We start from the raw sequence: 21,613 nt of genomic DNA, 5'->3' as shown, positions 1-21,613 counted from the left end.
TGGAAGGTGAAGCCCTGCCTAGCTACTGTTAAAATTCTCAAAAAGAGTTAAAGCGATAGTTAAACAATAAACTGAGGATAGGATTTAGTTAGGCTTTTAAAAGGCTTCTGATACTGTTTCTCACAGGATACTATCAAGGAAATGAAGTAACAAAAGAATAGCAGTTAAAGTCCCGTGATACATTAAAAACTGGTTAGGAGATCGAAAATGAAGAGAAGGCATAAATGGCCAACTTTCACCTCTGAAAGAGGCTAACAGCAGCTTGCCTGTGGGATCCATGCTAGGATTGCTGAGGTTCACTAACTTATAATTACTTGGAAGACAGACTGAACACTAAGCTGGCAAAATATGCTGATGACTTAAATTTATGTAGGATACCGACAGATAGGGAAGAGTTTGAGGATATCTCAAGAAGACCTAGGAAAACTAGGTAGTGAGAAGCACTGAGACAGTTAACTGCAAAGCAACACACAGACTGTAAAGCAGTGTGACTGGTAACCCCTGCTCCTGACCCCTGATAATACGGCTAGCATAACTAATGCCATTTTATGAGGCAAAGAGCCATTCTCTGTGGTCACATATCAGGCCCCTTTCCCGGCGTCATCAGGTCTTGAAGGTCCGGTATACCAGGCAGACTTCTTCTCCACCTCCATATCAGTCTCAAGGTTCCTAGGTGCCAGGCCACCTTCTTCCCTCCTTACCAGCCTTAAAGGTCCCAGGTGCCCCCCCCAACATGTTGTGATGACCCCATCACAGAAAAATGAAGCATAACAGCACACAGAGAACTGTTTATAAAATCAAGCAGTTACAAGACCTAAGTGGGACTTGGACTGGAACTGCTGCTGGATGGCAAGCTTCCTCTGAGGATTGAGTCTAGATTACAATTGTTACATTGATAGTGCAAGCCAAGTATTAAGATTTAACCTGATCTGCAGAGGGTCCAGGTGATTAGGAACCAAAAGTTAAAGTGTGCTATAAAATTCAGTGCTATGTTACTTATAAAATTGTGCTACACTGATTCCAATTACAAAAATCCTGTGCTACTGTGATCATAAAATTCTATACTATGCTGATCATAAAATTATGTTAAAAAAAAAAAGCTTTAATTGTAACTACAACTTAGTGCCATCATCATTCTCCTGAGGACCCCGAAAAGAATCTGTTTGTCCCCGTAGTGTCAGGTGACAACTAGTACAACAGCTTTCAGTTCAGGATGAATAGTGACATCTCAGTAGGGTAGTCATCAGGCATAACTGTCTGGAAAAATCATCCTGTTATGCCAGTGCAGGTTTTTGGGTCAGACCATGTTCTGCCTTATGCAGCACAGAAGCACAGGAACTGGGAAGAACATGGATAGGGGAGCAGCCTCATAGAAACACAGAACAATTTCAGTTGAACAGAACCTCCAGAAATCTTTGAACCTCCTCCCTGCTCAAAGCTGGGCCAGTGTAAATCTGCATATTCAGGGCCTTCTCCATTTGAGGTCTGAATTTCCAACAATGGAGATCTCATTACCTCTCTGGGCCCTTGTACCAGTGCCCAACTTTTCATCACTGTGCAGAAGGTCCCATTACTTCCAGGAGGTTGTGTGTTGGACTGGAACTAAGAGCACAGAAGTCAGAAATTCTGCGATCATTGCACATTACAGCACAAAGCAGGGAAAAGTGCTTTCATCAAAGTGACAGAGCTCCCATTTATCCAGCTGAGTTCAGGCTGAATCAAGGTGCCAGACAGATTTTGCAGCCCACTGCCGCAGTTTAGCCCCAGCCGACAACTAAACACCACGCAGCTGCTCGCTCACTACCCCCTGGTGGGATGGGGGAGAATCAGAAGAGCAAAAGTAAGAAAACTCGTGGGTTGAGATAAGAACCGTTTAATAATTGGATCAAAATAATAGTAATAATAATAGTGAATTGTAGTGAGAAGGAAAACAGCAAGAGAGAGAGGAACAAAACCCAAGGGAGGGGAAAAAAAAAGTTATATAACCACTCACCACCCACTGACCAACGTCCAGCCAGTCCCCGAGCAGCGACCGCTAACCCCCGGCCAACTCCCCCCAGTTTATATACTGGGCATGACATCACATGGTATGGAATAGCCCTTTGGTCAGTTTGGATCAACTGTCTTGGCTGTGCTCCCTCCCATTTTCTTGTGCACCTGGCAGAGTATGGGAAGCTGAAAAGTCCTTGACCAGTGTAAACACCACTTAGCAACAGCCAAAACATCAGTGTGTTATCAATATTATTCTCATAGTAAAATCCAAAACACAGCATTATACCAGCTACTAGGAAGAAAATTAACCCTATCCCAGCCGAAAACAGGACAGTATCCACCCCTTATTCTATACCATCTACGTCATGCCCAGGTTCTACCCTTTCTAATACATTCCAATTAATCACCACCACTTTTCCTGTCTCTTGATATATATACACACAGCTATCATTCCCTTGGTCTATGGGCCATCCCTGTAAAATGTTCATTAAGTTCAATTAGTCCATGACTTTGGGCTCCATCTGTTACAAGAGTATTTCAGGACAGAAGAGATTGTGTGTGGTGTTGGATTGTTGCATGCTGAAGCCAGTTCTGGTTCCATCACTGCTGCACTTTGCTTGGTTTTCATCGAAGTTCATTCTTCATTAATCTGGGTGATCCTTACTGAAATACCATTGATATGGTGTATAGTAACCATAAAAGTGATGACATACAGTATTATATAGCAATTAACATCATACTACTCAGTTCATTGGCTATTCTCACCCAAAATAAAATCCCCTTGACGTACACATTGGACTTCCCCATCCTTTTGCATTACCCACCAAGTGCACCCGGGTCCTTGAGCAAAAGCAATCCCATGAATGGGCTTGCCTTTGCCTGAGGCAGGAGTAACCCAGACTGTTTCCCCAGCATGTTTTTTTATGTGTACTACAGGGACCTTATCCCCTTCCACAGTGTGTAAAAGTTTTGACTGGGCAGGGCCAGCTCAATTGACAGATCCTCTAGTGTTAACTAACCAGGTGGCCTTTGCTAAACGTATATCCCAATGTTTGAATGTCCCACCACCCATTGCTCTCAGTGTAGTCTTTAACAGCCCATTGTATTGTTTGATTTTCCCAGAGGCTGGTGCATGATAGGGGATGTGATACACCCACTCAATGCCATGCTCATTGGCCCAGGTGTCTATGAGGTTGTTTTGAAAATGAGTCCCGTTGTCTGACTCAATTCTTTCTGGGGTGCCATGTTGCCATAGGACTTGCTTTTCAAGGCCCAGGACAGTGTTCCGGGCGGTGGCATGGGGCACAGGATATGTTTCCCACCATCCGGTGGTTGCTTCCACTATTGTAAGCACATAGTGCTTGCCTTGGCGGGTTTGTGGGAGTGTGATATAATCAATCTGCCAGGCCTCCCCATATTTATATTTCAGCCATCGCCCTCCATACCACAGAGGCTTTAACTGCTTGGCTTGTTAATTGCAGCGCATGTTTCACATTCATGGATATCCTGTGCAATAGTGTCCATGGTCAACTCCACCCCTTGATCACGAGCCCATCTATATGTTGCACCTCTTCCTTGATGGCCTGAGATGTCATGGGCCCACTGAGCTATGAATAATTCACCCTTATGTTGCCAGTCCAGATCCACCTGAGCCACTTCAGTCTTAGCAGCCTGATCCACCTGCTGGTTGTTTTGATGTTCCTCGTGGCCTGACTCTTGGGTACGTGAGCATCTACGTGATGTACTTTTACAACCAGGTTCTCTACCTGGGCAGCAATATCTTGCCACAGTGCGGCAGCCCAGATGCCAATGTGCTGGCAGTTTGCCTCTGTGCTGCCAATTGTTCTGCTTCCATTGCTGTAACCACCCTCACAGGGCATTTGCCACCAGCCATGAATCAGTATAGAGATAGAGCACTGGCCACTCTTCTTGTTCAGCAACGTCTAAAGCCAGCTGAAAGGCTTTTACTTCTGCAAATTGGATTGATTCACCATCTCCTTCAGCAGTTTCTAGAACTTGTCGTATAGGACTCCACATAGCAGCTTTCCATCTCCGATGGTTTCCCACAAGACAACAGGACCCATCAGTGAACCGGGCATATTGCTTCTCATTTTCTGGTAGTTTATTGTACAGTGGGGCCTCCTCAGCACGCATCACCTCCTCCTCTGGCGATATTCTGAAATCTTTGCCTTCTGGCCAGTCCATAATTACTTCCAAGATTCCTGGGTGATTGGGGTTTCCTATCTGAGCCCGTTGTGTGATCAGTGCAACCCACTTACTCCACGTAGCATCAGTTGCATGATGTGTAGAGGGAATCCTGCCTTTGAACATCCAGCCCAACAGCCCTGGAAATCAGGGTGTCAGGAGGAGCTCTGCTTCAGTACCAACCACTTCCATAAGCAGCTTGAATCCCTTCATATGCTGCCAATATCTCTTTTTCAGTTGGAGTATAGCGGGCCTCGGATCCTCTGTATCCCTGACTCCAAAACCCTAAGGGTTCACCTCGAGTCTCCCCTGATGCTTTCTGCCAGAGGCTCCAGGTAGGGCCATTCTCCCTAGCTGCGGTGTAGAGCACATTTTTTACATCTTGCCCTGCCTGGACTGGCCCAAGGGCTACTGCATGAACTATCTCCTGTTTAGTTTGTTCAAAGGCTTGTCGTTGCTCAGGGCCCCATTTGAAATCGTTCTTCTTCCAGGTCACTTGGCAGAGAGGGCTTACGATCAGACTGTAATTTGGACTATGCATTCTCCAAAAACCCACAACGCCTAAGAAAGCTTGTGTTTCTCTTTTGCTAGTTGGTGGAGACATGGCTGTTATTTTGTTAATCACATCCATTGGGATCTGATGACGTCCATCTTGCCATTTTATTCCTAAAAACTGGATTTCCTGTGCAGGTCCCTTGACCTTACTTTGTTTTATGGCAAAATCAGCTTTCAGGAGGATCTGGACTATTTTCTTCCCTTTCTCAAAATCTTCTTCTGCTGTATTGTCCCACATGATAATGTCATCAACATATTGCAGATGTTCTGGAGCTTCACCCTGTTCAGTGCCATCTGGATCAGTCCATGGCAAATGGTAGGGCTGTGTTTCCACCCCTGGGGCAATCGATTCCAAGTATACTGAACGCCCCTCCAAGTGAAAGCAAACTGTGGCCTGCACTCTGCTGCCAAAGGGATTGAGGAAAATGCATTAGGGATATCAATTGCTGCATACCATTTGGCTGCTTTTGACTCCAGTTCGTATTGAAGTTCCAGCATGTCCGGCACGGCAGCACTCAGCAGCGGCACGACTTCATTCAGGCCATGATAGTCTACTGTTAGTGTCCACTCTCCATTAGACTTTTGCACTGGCCATATAGGGCTGTTAAAAGGTGAACGAGTCTTACTGATCAATCCTTGGCTCTCCAATCAATGAATCAGCTTATGGATGGGAATCAGGGAATCTCAGTTGGTACGATATTGCTGCCGGTGCACTGTTGTGGTAGCAATCGGCACCTGTTGTTCTTCAACCCCCAGCAACCCCACAACAGAAGGGTCCTCTGAGAGACCAGGCAAGGTGGACAGCTGTTTAATTTCCTCTGTCTCCAAGGCAGCTATACCAAAAGCCCACCGGCACCCTTTTGGGTCCTTGAAATACCCTCTCTTGAGGTAGTCTATGCCAAGGATGCACAGAGCCTCTGGGCCAGTCACAAGGGGGTGCTTTTCCCACTCATTCCCAGTTAGGCTTACTTTGGCCTCCAATACAGTTAACTGTTGGGACCCCCCTGTCACTCCAGAAATACAGATGGGTTCTGCCCCTTTATAGCTTGATGGCATTAGGGTACACTGTGCACCGGTGTCTACAAGAGCTTTATACTCCTGTGGGTCTGATGTGCCAGGCCATCGAATCCACACAGTCCAGTAAACCCGGTTGTCCCTTTCCTCCTCCTGGCTGGAGGCAGGCCCCCCCTAGTCCTGGTCATAATACTCATTACCCATTTCTTGTATAGATGAGTCAGGAGCTCCTTCATTAAAATCAGGAGTAAGATCAGCCCTTCTACTCTGTCTGGGGAACTGTCCACTGGAAACCAGAGCAGCAATTTTCCTGGAAGAACCCCCTTTGGTGATTGTTTTTCCTTGCAACTCATGTACCCGCGCCTCTAGGGTCGAGGTAGGTTTTCCATCCCACTTCCTCGTGTCCTCTCCGTGGTCACGCAAGTAAAACCATAGGGTGCCCCGTGGTGTGTACCCTCTATATCCTCTCTCTTGAGCAGAAGAACGCTGACTTCTAATAGCTGAGACACTGGTCCGTACAGGTGGGGAGTAGGACATATCTTCTTTGAACCGTTGGAACTCCGGGGATAGTTTCTCCACAGCTGAGACAAGGGAGGAAGAGATACTTTCTTCGTATTCCTGGAGGTTACTAGCAGCTTCATTCACTGTTGGACCATCTCCATCTTTCCACGTCAGTATTGCCAATGAGTTGGCACACGACGATGGTGCGCTCCGAACCAACTTCCACCACATAGGTCATGTGCACTGAACCTCATCTAGATCTCTGGATAACTGCTTATTGTCCAGGTCACCATAAATCACCTCCAACACGGCTAATTCCCTGAGGTACTGGATACCTCTCTCCATGATGGTCCATTTCCCGGGGCAATATACAACCTCTTCCTTGAAGGGATATCTTTCATTTATAGCTGACAGGAGTCGCCTCCAGAGGCTGAGGGCTGGTGCCCCTTTTGCAATCGCTTTGTCAATGCCCCCTTCCCTAGAAATGGATCCCAGCTGTTTGGCTTCCTTACCCTCTAATTCCAGGCTACTGGCCCCACTATCTCAGCATCGGAGCAGCCAGGTGACAATATGCTCACCTGGACGACAGCTGAAATCTTTTCACATATCTTGCAGCTCACTGAGGGATAGGGATCAGGTGGTTTCTGTCTCATTTATGAGTTCTTCCTCTTCTTCTTCCTCTCCCTGTGATGGCTCTGCTCTTTCATCTTCCCTTTCTAAACGAGCTGACTTTTGCTTCCAGGATTTCTTCTTATGTAGAGGGGCAACTGATACTGACATGGGTTGGTTCCCTGGTTGAAATGCATCATCTGTCACAGGGGGGGCTGGGGTGACCGCAGTGCTTGTAACAGAGTTGTCCGGAATAGCCGCAGTGCTTGTAACAGGGTTGTCCGGAATAGCCGCAGTGCTTGTAACAGGAGGGGCTGGAGGAGCCGCAGTGCCTGTCACAGGAGGGGCTGGAGGAGTCGCAGTGCCTGTCACAGGAGGGGCTGGAGGAGTCGCAGTGCCTGTCATTTTGTCACCAGATCCTTGAGTGTTCTGAATAGTGTTGAACAGGGCTCGGTAGGCAGGGGGCAGACCCCAGCACATTGCAGTGATTTGTGTCTCCCTAGAATTGCCAGGGTGATGACATACTTTTTCCAAATATTCTACTATTTTTTTCAGCATTCTGCACTTGTTCAGGGGTGAAGTTTCAAAACATTGGAGGTGCCCAATAATTTAGGCATTTGCCCATGCTATCCCACACACCCTGCCACTCATAACTATCCAGCCTTGGGGCAGATCTCCGGATGATATTCTTAAATTGCTTACTAATCTTGGACAAGATCGAAACAGTATTCCCAAGCAATACCAATAGATATATCTTAACTACTCAAGGATGTTCAAGATACTGAAAAGTTATTGTAATGAAGGAGGAAACATTGTAGAAGAAAGTAGTGAAGGTACAATTCTGCATTTCCTCCATAAAAAACCTCTCAGAGGAAGAGGTATAATTGCGAATTGTCTCCCTAAGGTGATACCCGACATACAATAACGGTTTCAGTACGGCACTTAGATACCAAAATAAACCCAAGGTCACTGTTTTAATAACAAATCTCACAGGCAAAACATCACCAATTAAAGCAGAGCACAGCAAACTGCAAAAAACAACACCCATCTTTAACATGTACAGCAAAAAAATGAATATGGTGCAGATCAGGTAAACCAATACCGAGAACAGATGAATCAATATCGCATCCCACAGCTACTAACAGATCTAAATTCCTTAATACGCTCTGGATAATCTGTTATTATCTCAAACCCTTCGTGCCCCACGTTAGGCACCAAAAAGCGCTGGCTCGCTCCCCCCCGGTGGGATGGGGGAGAGAATCAGAAGAGCAAAAGTAAGAAAACTCGTGGGTTGAGATAAGAACCGTTTAATAATTGGATCAAAATAATAGTAATAATAATAGTGAATTGTAATGAGATGGAAAACAACAAGAGAGAGAGAGGAACAAAACCCAAGGGAGGAAAAAAAAAAGTGATACAACTGGTCACCACCCACCAACTGATGCCCAGCCAGTCCCTGAGCAGCGACTGCTATCCCCGGGCCAACTCCCCCCCCCGTTTATATACTGGGCATGACATCATATGGTATGGAATAGCCCTTTGGCCAGTTTGGATCAACTATCCTGGCTGTGCCCCCTCCCATTTTCTTGTGCACCTGGCAGAGCATGGGAAGCTGAAAAAGTCCTTGACTAGTGTAAACACCACTTAGCAACAGCCAAAACATCAGTGTGTTATCAATATTATTCTCATACTAAAATCCAAAACACAGTACTATACCAGCTACTAGGAAGAAAATGAACTCTATCCCAGCCGAAACCAGGACACCCATGAAGAACCCTGTGCTGTTGCAGTCACATCATTATCAGAATTCATCATCTTCTGAAGAGTAGGTGGGATTGAAGGACACAATTCCAATGATTCCAGACTGCCCGTGCCCAAAGCAAATCTATGCTGCTGCCCATATTGGTCACCTGAGCCAGAGATTTCCAGAAAGAGAGGCACCTAAAGATGCAAGCGTATGACAAGCAGGATGCTTGCAAACACCCTATACTCTAATTCCAGCTGGCTTTATGAAGCTGCTTTTGCAAATTCTACATGGCATCTATAGGTGACGAAACCCTTCAAAATCTGACTTTGAATAGCCCGTGCAATACAAGAAAACTAAAGATGACTGAACGTGAATCACACTGGTTCTTGGAGGGAAAGAGATCATCACAAAAGTAAAATTCAAGAGGAATATTATCTGTTTCTCTTTTCCTGCAGTGTGAAAATAAGGGACAAATGAGTTGGACTTAAATAACCAAAACATGATGGGACGGATTATGTTTACCCTGATAAATTTTGCTGATGACACCAAACTGAGTGGGGAAGTGGACACTTCAGAAGGGAGAGCCAGCCTGCAGGGAGACCTGGCTAGGCTGGAAGAGTGGGCTACCAAGAACCTTGTGAAGTTCAACAAGGTCTTGCACCTGAGAAAACGTAATCCAGGAGTGCAGCACAGGCTGGGATCTATGCAGCTGGGGAGCAGCTCTGTGGAAAGGGATCTGGGGGTCCTGGTGGACAGCAAGCTCAACATAAGTGAACAGTGTGCTGCTGCAGCAGAGAAAGCCAGCAGGATGCTGAGTTGCATCACCAGCAGAGATAAAGAAGTCATTATCCCACTCTACTCAGTGCTTGTCAGGCCACACCTGGAATATTGTGTTCAGTTTTTGTCCCCACTATACAAAAAAAGATGTGGACAGGCTGGGGAGGGTCCAGAGAAGGGCCACAAAGATGATCAAAGGACTGGGGAAGCCTGCCACATGAGGAAAGGCTGAGACAATAGGGTTTGTTCAGCCTTGAGAAAAGAAGGCTTAGTGGAGACCTTATCACCATGTTCCAGTATTTAAAGGGTGGCTACGAAGATGACAGAGACTCCCTTTTTACAAGGAGTCACATGGGAAAGACGAGGGGTAATGGGTACAAGTTACTTCTGGGGAGATTCTGATTGGATACAAGAGGAAATTTTTTCACAATGAGAACAATCAGCCATTGGAATAATCTCCGCAGGGAAGTGGTGGATTCCCCAAGACTGGACACTTAAGATTCAGCTGGAGAGGGTGCTGGGCCATCTTGTCTAGACCATGCTTTTGCCAAGAAAGGTTGGACCAGATGATCCTTGAGGACCCTTCCAACCTGGTATTCTATGATTCTACGATGATCACAGTATGAGCACTTCTTCTTACTCAAGAATAAACTAGTTGCTGGAAGATGTCATTTTGGAAAGTAGAAAAATCAGATCTTCCTAGTAATCCTGTGTTTAGTCATGCATATACACAAAAAGGAAAATACTCAGAATTTTGATAGCCTGTGGGTAACAAATTGATCTGTAATCATTACCTGAATACGATGCAATATGTGCAAAAAGGAGGAATCCAAATGCATTATGGATGCTACACACTCTTTCTGAACTATCCAACATTAGTCACCAAGAAAGAAGCGTATCAAGAAAGAGAAGATTTCTCTGTTTTGTGACGGCAGTTCTCAATGTGCTGAATGTTTGTGATTTTTTGCCTAGCCCAAAGCCATAATAACTAGAAGGATTTTCCTCCTTTCCAGCTTTGTTGTGGATATTTCAATGTGAAGGGCTGATGAATACTAAAAATGTTGGACTTGTTTTCTTATAGGATAACTGTAAAGTTAGATATGGCAGCACTGCTTGTTATATTAATCCAGAAAGTTCTTTGCTCTGTATGTCACTTGCAACTTTTTCTTCTTTATCTTAATTTGAAAGGCACTGCAGGTATTGCAACACTTACTACACATGGAAACCAGAAGCATGAGAGGAAACGAATGTCTTATAAATTCCAGAGTAGTTGCTACTTAACTTCATTATTTAATTAAATTAATATGATTAGGCGTGTGCACACTTAGTCAGCACAAATTAATGACTTGTGTGCAATAATTTACATGTATGAAACGCCAGCTCTTCATTTGGTCTCAGTGGAGATAAGATCTCTTTATTACTCATTCTCTAAGTTGGAACAAATTGCAAGTGGTACTTCTACTTCTAGAGATGCACAGCCAAGCAGAAGCAGATGTTCAATTCAGATCGTAACATTTTAGGATTTGTTATTTCACAGAGAAGTTGTAAGAAAGTTGTCTTTCACCACTATGCCTCCATCCCTCTTTTTTGGTAAAAAATATGCCAGAAGCCAACCAACCAGAACTCATAACTCCAGTCAAAGTTCTGAAAAGATGAAGCCTGGTTCTCCAAAAAGCCATGTGAAAATGACTCAGAGCAGGGACTAGGAGTGCTGTAGGTGCAGATATACCCTGCATGAGCAGACTGGTGTTGGAAAGCAGCCTGTGCACATCCAAGAGTGCTGTGGTCCTTGCACGTGAGATTGGCATGCTCCACAGGCAACATAAATATTAATCTCATTTCTCTGCTATGCCTGTCTTGCAGGTTCTTCTGTTTTAATTCATAGGTATTATCCAGGTTTGGCTTTTCCTGGCGTTATCCAGTAATCCCGTCTTTCTTATCCTCCCACATAGCTGAGATTTGATGGTAGGTAAATTAAAAGAACCTCTGAAATATTAGAGAACCTGCCCTGCATTGGCATCATTTTGCTCACCTTTCACTCGAAGCTGCTTGTCAATGCAGTGGAAAAACTGTAGTTCCTCATTAAGCCACAAGGGACACTATTGGTCTGAGTTTGGGGTACTCCTGGGGCCTTCCTGCCCCTCCCATGCCTCCATGCTGAAGCCAAATTATTGTTGGAAAGACTGGCAGAACAGGAATTAGGGAGCTGCTAGACTTCTGCATAATAAGAGTTTTAAAGAAATTGAAATTCATCCTGTTTCAGGGCAAAAACTCACCCTTGTATAAAGGGCCTAGAACATGCCATTCCTAGAAACAGCAACTGTTGAGAGTCTTGCAACCCCCTGAAAAACCCTGGTACTAGCCAGTCAAGAAAGGGGACACTTCTCAGGCTCAGGCTACGAAGTTGCTCTGAAAAAAAATAAACTCAGCGAGGATGAGTATGCTGAGCAGAGATGGAAAACAGCAGTAAGAACATAAAACCAGAAACAACATAAAACCAGAAATGTTTCCAGTTGCCCAAGCCCGTAAAGGAAGCATGCTGTCCTTCTTTCTACACAAGCTAATGGCAATGCTGCAGGAAGTCCTGCCAGGAAGGAATTATAATTGAACCCTGTGTTCATAGTGGAGGAGCTCTGGTCCCTGGAGGTCAGTAAAACATACTGACACACTTACCTTGAGCAAGCTGCATGATAATAACCAAACTCAAGGAATTCCTTTGCATTCAAAAGAGAGCATGAGGCTTCCTATAGAGAATGTGCAGCCAAGAGCAAGGTAAAAATGGTCCATAAAACCAGATATAAACTCCACGTGAAAATCCAATCCATCTTTAACTCATGAAGATGGTTAACTCATGAAGATAACTGACTCCATTCTGCCCTCAGAATTCATGACTGGGAGTGGGTGCATAAAGTGTACTACAGGTATGACTCTGATGTCAGGCTTCAACAACGCACCAGGGCACTACAGAGGTGTTTGCCAAAATGCAACAGGGCACTACACAGGTGACTTGTAATGAGTAGATAAAGGGTTCCTCTTCCCCCCCCCTCTATTCTGAATATAAAAAGAGAAGATAAGAAGAGGTCCATCTCCCAAATGATTAAAAGCAACAGTGCAAAATGTGACTAGCTCCTGACATCTTCACACCGTGCTCCAAACACTGCATAACATTGCTTTTCCCATCTTGAAAAGAAGCTAACATTTCAATTCTAATTTCAGGCCACCCTTCTGTGCAGAAAACATGTTAGGATCTCTGCTGTTCATGTTAAGAACACACCCATGCACCTAGGAAAGTCACCTACCAACAAAATACACACTATCCTGCTTGCTTAGCATGAGCCCTAGCCAACAACAGGGCTTGGTGCCCTTTAATAGGGGCCAGCTGAGCCCAGTCTAAGATCCCCTTGCCCCGCTGAGGGGAAGGGGGGCACATAGGTAGCAGTACTAAAAAAGTCAGAGCTCAAACTGTGCAGACAGTTGCTGAGACCACATCACCCTGGCTGCAGGTGTCCCAGCCCCTCCAGACAACAGGCTAGAGGACAGAGGCTCCTGAACCTCAGGCCAGCTAGGAAAGGAAAGACACCCCTACCTCCTCACAGCAGCAACTCCGCTCCCCACCCTTTCACGGACGCAGAGCAGAAGCCTCGGCGTGCCCCACCCGCCGCAGCACCGGCCCGGCGGGGCCTGACACGCTCCCGCCGCGTCCTTTCTGCCGCGGAGCACCGGAAAAGGCCGTACCGACACTTCCTCACTCCCCAGACACGCTTGCTGCTGCTGCTGACGATGATAATGATGCGCGTCCTGTCCCTCCCAGCACAGCGATGTGCCCCGGAGCGGGCCCCCTGCAGGGAGACGCTCGGCCAGCCCTCTTCCCGCCCCACGGCCCGGGCGGAGCGCACTGCACAGCCACCGCCCGCCGGCACCTGCCCCGGCCCCGCCCGGGTCTCCCCGCCTCCGGCCGCGGCGGTGGGCGGGCCCTGGCGGCGCGGCCTGCATGCAGATGCGTCCCCCGCCTCCCCGGTACGTGCTGAGGTCAGGCCGGGCTGCACTGCAAGCGCGGAGGAGTGGGGGCTGCGCTCGCGAGAGCCGCGCAGGCAGGCGCGGAGCTACGGCGAGCGCCTGGCTCGGGCCGGGAACGGTTCCGTCCCACCGGGAAGCCAAGGGCCTGGGAGGGACCTTCCAGTCGTTGGCAGCGGAAGACCGGCGTGTGCGCGGAGCGGGGCGGCTGGTCCGCCCCGCCGCCCTGCTTTTCCATGCGGGTGGTGGCCGTGAGCGGGGCTGGCGCGCGGGGCGCCGGGGGCCGCGCGCGGTGCTGAGAGGCCGCGGCCGGCAGAGACGATGGCCAAATGGCTGAATAAGTACTTCAGCCTGGGTAATAACAAGACCAAAAGCCCTCCGCAGCCTCCGCGGCCCGACTACCGAGAGAAACGCAACGGTGCTGGCAGCGCGCCCCGCCCCGACGGGCCACCGCACCTCCACCTTCACCACCACACCTCGCCCGGCTTTCCGCACCGCTGCCTGCGCGACGACACCAGTGACTTGCTCCGCGCCTACCGCGCCCAGAAGGACCGCGACTTCGAGGACCCCTACAGCGGGCCCGGCTCATCCCTGCGCAAGTTGCGCGCCATGTGCCGCCCGGACTACTCCGCGCCCGAGGACCTGGGCGAGTCGGCTCCCAAGGCTTTCTCCTCCTCATCGTGCTGCGCCGCGACCCCCGCCACCTGCGCAGCCGGCTCCCCGCACCTCTTTCGCAGCCACAGCGAGCGCCGCCCGGCGACGCCGCCCGACGTGAAGTACGTCTCCCCTAAGCACCGGCTCATCAAGGTTGAGAGCGGCGGTGGCAGCGATGGTGCAGGCAAGAAGCTCAGCAAGGTCTCCAAGCAGCTGGCGACCTCTGTCCCCTCTGCCATGAAAGATAAAGTAAGTGTTGTGCTCCTGTTCCCGCCCCCGTAGACCAGGTAGTAGGGCTGGGCCTATGTCAGCTCCTGGAAGGATTTTTGGTGAGGGGACTAGCTCCTGTCTGAATGCATCTGGAGCGGCCACTGCTCTCCACCATGCTTCACTGGGTGGCCCGGCCCTTTTTAATATCTATGGGCAGGCAGGGCATGTGCAACGCTGGCACATGAAGTGGTGGTGCCCTGTCCTCTGGGGTTTCAAACTCACCTCCCTTCTGATGGGGCAGGTTTGCAGGTGTGCTTAGCTCCGCTCTGCGGCACAGTGCACTGCCAACCTCATGACTGGTACCACGGCTCTTGGGTTGGCATGCTCCTGCAGAACAGGATGTGAGTCTTTGAGGGGGTGCTTGGGAAGCCCTAGAGTCACTTGAGAAGCCCCGTGCTTGTGACCCAAAGTTGTGACCTCAGCCCCATTGCATGTGGTATGTTGCATGTGGTCATATATAAAAACTAATTAAAAAAAAAATCTGATGCCATCCCAAGTCAGACTGCCTGTTTTTAAGGAAACAGTTTGTCATGTGTTCAGTAATAACTTCTTTGCTTCCTAATTCAGTGTCAAAGGTGAAGTAGTTCAAAGTCTTGTATTACAACAGCATCACAACTTCCGTGATAACTGTGTTTCCACCTGGCAGGTACCTGAAGCAAACTCTATAGCTACTGGCTCAGTTGCAAATGTTCTCCTGTCTTTCACTGGTCATTCCCTACAAATATTAACAAAATACTGTAGACACAGCACTAGAAAGTGCTGGGCTCAGGAACTCGGGTTACAGCTGGGAAGCTTTACAGCAGGAAGTAGCAGCGTTAATTATTTTGTAAGCACAGCACATATCCCCCCACCTCTTTTTGTCCTGTGAGTATAATTTAGTTTTTCCATATATTGGAAATTAATATTTCTCCATTTTGTAAATTGGCATTTACAACTTCAGTGTAATAGTCATATCACAGGAATTCTAAGTATGTGCTGAATGTTATCAATTTAAATGATCAGTATGTACATATTTAAGTATGTAACATGATTTCATTGAGTGGTGACACATTTCCATGACAACTTGATAAATTATATCCTGTCCAGGTGGAATTCCAAATAAATCAGCTTGTGATGGTGATGATAGAAGATTAAAAGTCTAGAATTTATTAAATTGTCTGTCATTTTAGGTATAGTTCCTGACTGGAAGCAACTTCTTTTGTGGAAGTGAATGATTAAAGTTAGAGTCTCACAATGTTACAGTCTCAGTATATTCAGTCTTCTTTCAATTGCCTGTGTTGATACCATGTATCTGCTCTTAGGCAAATACTTTCAGCAACTTCAGAGGAAATAACGGCTTGAGGCAAAATGCTTCCAAGTGCAGAAGTATTCTTTTTTTTTTTTTTAATAGGGCATGATTTTTTCATTATTATCTTTCAATTTTAGACCCTATTGAAGCAATTTTCGAAGCAGAAACTACATCTGTTGCTAGGTAACCTGCTACCTTGTGTGGTCATAAATCTGAACAAGGGCTCCCAAGCCCTTGTTGCAGGTTCTAAAACTTGTTTTGAATGAGCAGCCTAAATTTTTTTTTTTTAAAAAAGATACAGAACACTCATGTCATTGTCACATTCTTTCTGTTTTTGTGAGAGAGAACTATATGTGACAAACAGGAAATCTTAACATGTCTGAGAAATAAAATCGTCCCTACACCTCAAAAGGTAAGTGTGCCTGCCCCCACCCACAACGTAATTTGGTTGTGAGGAGCTACATAGCTTGCCTCTTGTTCAATTGTGTTATTTCCTCCTAGTAATGGAAATGAAATCTCTCTTCTTTCACCGTCCTGAAATGTAAAGTCTGACAGGTGAACCTGGTAAGCAGTGGTCATAGTGGGCAGACAGAGAACTGCTTCTCTCCTACACCTGTCATTCACTGAGGAGAAAAAGTGAGGAATTAAGTTAACAGAGTGTGTCTCGTTCAGTGGCAAATAAAGCAAGTGGAAATAAACTTCTGTAAGAGGGATATAGTAGAGGGGACAGTAAAGATGATATAAAAAAAACTAGAGGTATGACATTCAGAAGAGTTGATAGATATGTTAAAAACATTGGGGGGGGGGGAATCTGTCAGTAGCATAGCTTAAGCTAGTAAGTACCTCAGGAATGAAAAAAGATCTGTCATCACAGAAATATGTTAGTGTTTAAGGATCCAATAGAGTTTGCTAAAAGCTTGTGTTCCATTCCAGCACCTCTAGTTTTTTTCTTCTTCACATACAAGGGTAGAGTACTGTTTTCCTTTCTGTGTTAACTGAGAAGTATGGTTTTCAACAAATTCAATGAGCAATTTTATAACTTTTGTGACTGGTCATCAGTAAAGAGTTGGCTGAACAGCTCAGTTGTGTGTTAAACTTGAAAGAGTTACTAGAATGGGAAGGAGATTCAGGAAGGTGTTTGTTTGGTGTGGTTACTTATAAAGGACAAATGGCAAAGTATGAATAACAACAGACTGGTTAGTTGAAATTCCCAGGAAAAAATGATAGACTAGCCGATTCAGGGAGGAAAGGAGATGGAGATTAAAAGCAATGGCAGGCATGATTGTAGTTTGCAAGATTCCAGGCACAGGTTGTAAAAGTAACCACAGATATGTAATGTATCTGGGGTTCAGGAAGCTTTGATGTGTAGAGGTAGAAGTACTGACTAAAGTTGAAGCAGACAAACCCAAATTGCCATGCATCTTTAATAGTGAGGTGACTAACCTTTATAACTGATGCCCAAGGGAGACTCACCATTGCTAGATGTCTTTGAATTCAAATTGGTGGGTGGATTTTTTTTTACTTAGGTAGTACAATCAGGCAGGTTTGGGGCTTTAACAGTGATGCTTATCTTCAAACAAGGGAGAGCAGGATATGTTAGAATTCATGGCAGAAGCAGCTGAGTTCATCCAGTATGGAGGATAAGAAATTACTGGCTTCCATCTTTAGTGCTGGCCTGGGGGATGTTAACTGCTTAACTCTCCCGTGGCAGATGAATGAGTGTAGGCAAGCCGGAACACCATGTGGCTATATGCAGGAACATCCTGGCAGCTACTGTATTTGTGTAAGAATAAACGTGAGACTTGCCTTAACTCAATAGACAAACCACTTGGTGAACTGGGGATCTAAAATAATGAGTTAAAGTCTTCCTGAGCAACTCTTCTCTATCTGTCATTGTGTGGTGTGTGTAAATCCATTAAAGTAGTAATAATTGAGGGGAAAGTGTCTGTGTGAAAGGATACTTCATGTATTTTCTCACCTATTACTCTTTTTTTTTGAACCTAAACATTTCTCTGCCTGGCTTTGCAGATGAAGAACCTGGAACACTATTCAAAGAGCAACTCTCTCATACTCCATTGCAGGAAGTTCTTAGGATTTAAAAGCTGGGATTGTAGTGTACTTGTCCTTTAAAAGATAATTATTTCATAATAAGCAGCATTTTGCACTCCCTCTGTGCAGTGGAGGCAGAACTGTGCAGCAGTTCTGGATATTGAATGCAGAAGACACTTCAAGTGCAAAATCCATTTCCCCAGGACAGGACATATCTGATGCTGTAGAAAATAGCTCAGTTCTGCACAGGCAGAGCTGATCCAGTGCAAAAACTTGTAAATGTTGTGTGGCAGCAGCAATCGAGCAGGAAACTGTTCAGGGCAGCGTAGTTGCTGACTTGATTTACCAAGGTCTGAAAACAATGTCTGTGAGTGAATTCTACACTTGCATAAGAAAAAAAACTCCTTTGTTTCCATGGGATCCACCTCAGAAGTGTGTGGTGCAGAGATCTCGCTGTTAGCTAAGCATGAGGGCTAAACCTGTTTGCCTTGAAAGCTTTCCCCCCATTATGTAAGAAACAAGTACCTTTCTGACATTGCAATAGACTGTGGAAATGCTATTTGAACTTTTAAGTCTTGCATAAAAGTGCTAAGGCTCCACGGAACATTATAAATATCTGTATATAATTAAAAACTTTTAGTAAGCATTGAGAAGATGTTTGTCTTATTTCTGTATATGGAAGGTCTAAGTTTTATTTGATCTTGCAAGTGAGAACAAGTCAGGTGTATTTAACAGAATCTTGCAGCTGCTGCACTGAGAAAAAACTTGAAAGATGTCTAAGCAGTGTTGGGGTTATTTATATTAAAGTATATAATTTCTGGAGATCCTAAACTACAAATGTAACTCCATGTCTTATTCCCATGTTTAATCCATGGCATCAGGGTGTCAGGCTACCACTCTTTTCAATTGTTTCTACTTTGAAGCAGTCTTCCTCTCTGTGTGTGGTTCCCTTTGGCATGTGGCTCTGTCTTTGAGTCAAAGTTCTAAAGAAAAAGATACTGATGGCCACTGGTCTTGTGAACCTGCACGAATGGCTTGGGCAAGGCTACACATAAAGGCAGCAAGCTGCATTTTTTTCCATGTATCTCATGTTGCTATAGTGCAGCTAGAAATGTATTTTTCTACATATGTCAGTCTCATGATTAAGGAACTATCTGAGTCTTATGAATGTGAAGATACTCAGTTATTACTTGAGCCTGTGGAGTCTTAGTGACTTTGGGGCTGTTCAAAGTGATGTGGTAGGCTGTTCAGTTACAAGTATGCCTGGCATCTGCAGTGTATTGCACAGCTGGGGACAGTCTCAGCTCTGGGAACCATCCGATTTTTCAGACTCTTGGACACAGAGAGATCCAAGCAGAGAAAGGCTATCAGGAAGCAATATGAAGCAGTTGGACACATGGAGATTGAGTGAGGGAGGGGTAGTCTTCTGGAAGAGTGCATCATGTGTATACCCTTGTAGTAAGCAGATCCAAACCATTGAAAGAAAGTACCTCAGTTACTGGATTCAAGCAAGAAGACTGACTTGAAGCTTCTGAGCTAAGATGTGCTTATTGAACTATTTACTGGGAGACTGTAACTGAACATGTTCCTTATTCTGAAAAAGACTAATGCTGCAGTACAAATGCCCATAAGGGAACTGGGTAGCGTGGCGGACCTTTGTCCTGTTTCTACCCCTTTCCATTCCTGTGTATCTAATGTCTATGAACCATGCTCACTTGGCCCCCAATGAGCAAAAACACATGCTTGCACCACTATTTCATATGTATCCTCTCTTGCTTCAGAGGAGAGCATGCAAGACGAACATGTTTCTGTGCTGAGCTGTCTTCCCAAATCCAAGAGACCCACACTGCTGTTAGGAACACAGGCTCTGAGCTTTCATGTGCTTAATTCCTGGGCTCATTGCATTGTACAAAGTGCTCATTCCTTTTGGGCTGAGAGAGTGAGGGACACAGGATATTAGGTATGAAGTTAAAAGTTCTAGGCAAAAACTCAGAAGGGACACATTTTTCTTTTAAAAAGTGCCTGTGTTTGTCTTTATTTGCATTGTCTAGCTGTAATCTGTTTGGTTGCATCTGTAATTATAGACACTTCAATCTTGATGTTGTCTTCCTGTCCTATTCCTGGACAACAAGAATTGGCATGTGTGTTTTTCTGTCTCTTCAACCTGTATTCTGAGCATCCTATGGCACAAGAGGTGTCTGGTATGTGTTCTGGAGCAGAATTAGTCTGAACTTGGTGCTTTAACTTTTGTTTCCCCATCTGTACTCAATCACATTTTGAAATAGTTACCAAAAGACATTTGGTAATGACTGAAATTGGCACCAGAGGCTTAGCCTTTACTGCAAGGACAGAATCACAAAATTGCCGGATAGAATTCCAAATTGCAGGTTGGAAGAGACCTCTGGAGATCATATTGTCCAGCCTCCCCTGCTCAGGCAGGGAGACCTAGAGCCAGTTGCCCAGGACCGTGTCCAGGCAGCTTTTGAATATCTGCAAGCATGGAGACTCCACAACCTTTCTGGGCAACCTGTGCCAGTGTTCAGACACCTTCACAGTGGAAAAAGTATTTCCTGATGTTCAGATGGAAGCTCCTGTGTTTCAGTCTGTGCCCATTGCTTCTTGTTCTGTCACTGTGTACTACTGAAAAGAGCCTGGCTCTGTCCTCTTTGCAGCCTCCCTTCAGGTATTTATACACATTGATAAGATCCCCCCTGTGCTTTTTCCCAGCTCGCTCAGCTTTTCCTCATACATGAGGTGCTCCATTCCCTTCATCATCTTTGTGGCCCTTTGCTGGACTCTTTCCAGTATGTCCATGTCTCTTTTGTACTGGTGATCCCAGAACTGAACCCAGCACTCCAGGTGTGGCCTCACCAGTGCTGAGGAGAGGGGAAGTATTACCTCCCTTGACCTGCTGGCAATGCTTTGCCTAATGTAGCCCAGGATGCCATTCACTTTCTTTGCAGCAAAGGTGCATTGCTGACTCATATTCAACCAGGGCCCCCAGGTCCTTTTCTGTGAAGCTGCTTTCTGTCTGGGTGGCCCCCAGCATGTGCTGGTGCATGGGGTTGCTCCTCCCCAGGTGCAGGACTTTGCACTTCTTCTCGTTGAACTTCACGAGGTTCATGTAAGCCCATTTCTCCAGGCTGTAGAGGTCCCTCTGGATGGCAGTACGACTCACTAGTATCTCAGTCACTCCTCCCAGTTTGGTGGTGTCTGCAGACTGGCTTAGGGTACACTCTGCCCCATCACACAGGTCATTAATAAAGATGTTAAACAGGGTTGGGCCAAATATTGACCCCTGGGGTACACCACTAGTCACTGGACTCCAACTAGACTTTGTGCCACTGATCACCACCCTCTGGACCTCGTTGTTCAGCCAGATTTCAATCCACTTCATGGTCTGCTCATCCAGCTTATACATCAACAGCTTGTATAGGAGGGTCTTATGGGAGGCAGTGTCAAAGGCCTTACTGAAGTCCAGGTATCCACTGCACTCCCCTCATCTGCCAGGCCAGACATTTGGACTTCCTGACCATAGTTTTCAGTTTGAGCTGTAAAACTAACAGAACCACTCATGGCTGCAGTAGACTGCAAGTACTTGGGATGTTTTCCATTGGAGGGATGGAAGGCCAGCTTAAAGTTAATTGCTTGTTAATATTTGACTCTAAAAATTATCTACAGTCTGTTTGGTCCAGATTAAAAAAACATGCAGAGCTGCTTTGTTTCTGTAGCTGAATTCCATATATTGATGTCAAACAGTAATGCTTGAATTCTTGTGTTGACTCCATGTGGCTTTGCAAAAAAACTTGATATTGGATTATCAGTGGCTATATTCCCAAACTATTTCAAAGCATTTCACAGGCTTTATGTGTGAGAGTGATAGTGACCACTGGGGGACTTCAGCCACTTGCAATTTATAATGTGATATTTCTTTATGA

General features: G+C 45.8%; 1 protein-coding gene and 1 long non-coding RNA gene across 3 annotated transcripts in view; one reads left to right on the top strand and one right to left on the bottom strand.

Annotated features, from left to right (window-relative positions):
• Positions 1–13,271, bottom strand: part of LOC140651056 (uncharacterized) — a 33,304-nt gene extending 20,033 nt beyond the window's left edge. Inside the window, exon 1 of one of the 2 annotated variants that reach the window (XR_012042243.1) lies at positions 12,987–13,271. This is a non-coding gene — a long non-coding RNA (uncharacterized lncRNA). The remainder of the gene's footprint in view (positions 1–12,986) is intronic. The other variant, XR_012042242.1, reaches the window with a different exon arrangement.
• Positions 13,231–21,613, top strand: part of SHB (SH2 domain containing adaptor protein B) — an 88,086-nt gene continuing 79,703 nt past the window's right edge. The window contains exon 1 of the mRNA XM_072860110.1: positions 13,231–14,317. Coding sequence (XP_072716211.1) covers positions 13,736–14,317 — 582 coding nt within the window. The 5' untranslated portion in view covers positions 13,231–13,735. The remainder of the gene's footprint in view (positions 14,318–21,613) is intronic.

Source organism: Ciconia boyciana, chromosome 4 (genome assembly GCF_034638445.1).
Source record: "Ciconia boyciana chromosome 4, ASM3463844v1, whole genome shotgun sequence".
NCBI lineage: Eukaryota > Metazoa > Chordata > Aves > Ciconiiformes > Ciconiidae > Ciconia > Ciconia boyciana.
Note: the sequence above shows the minus strand (reverse complement) of the source record. Positions and strands in the feature narration are given on the sequence as shown.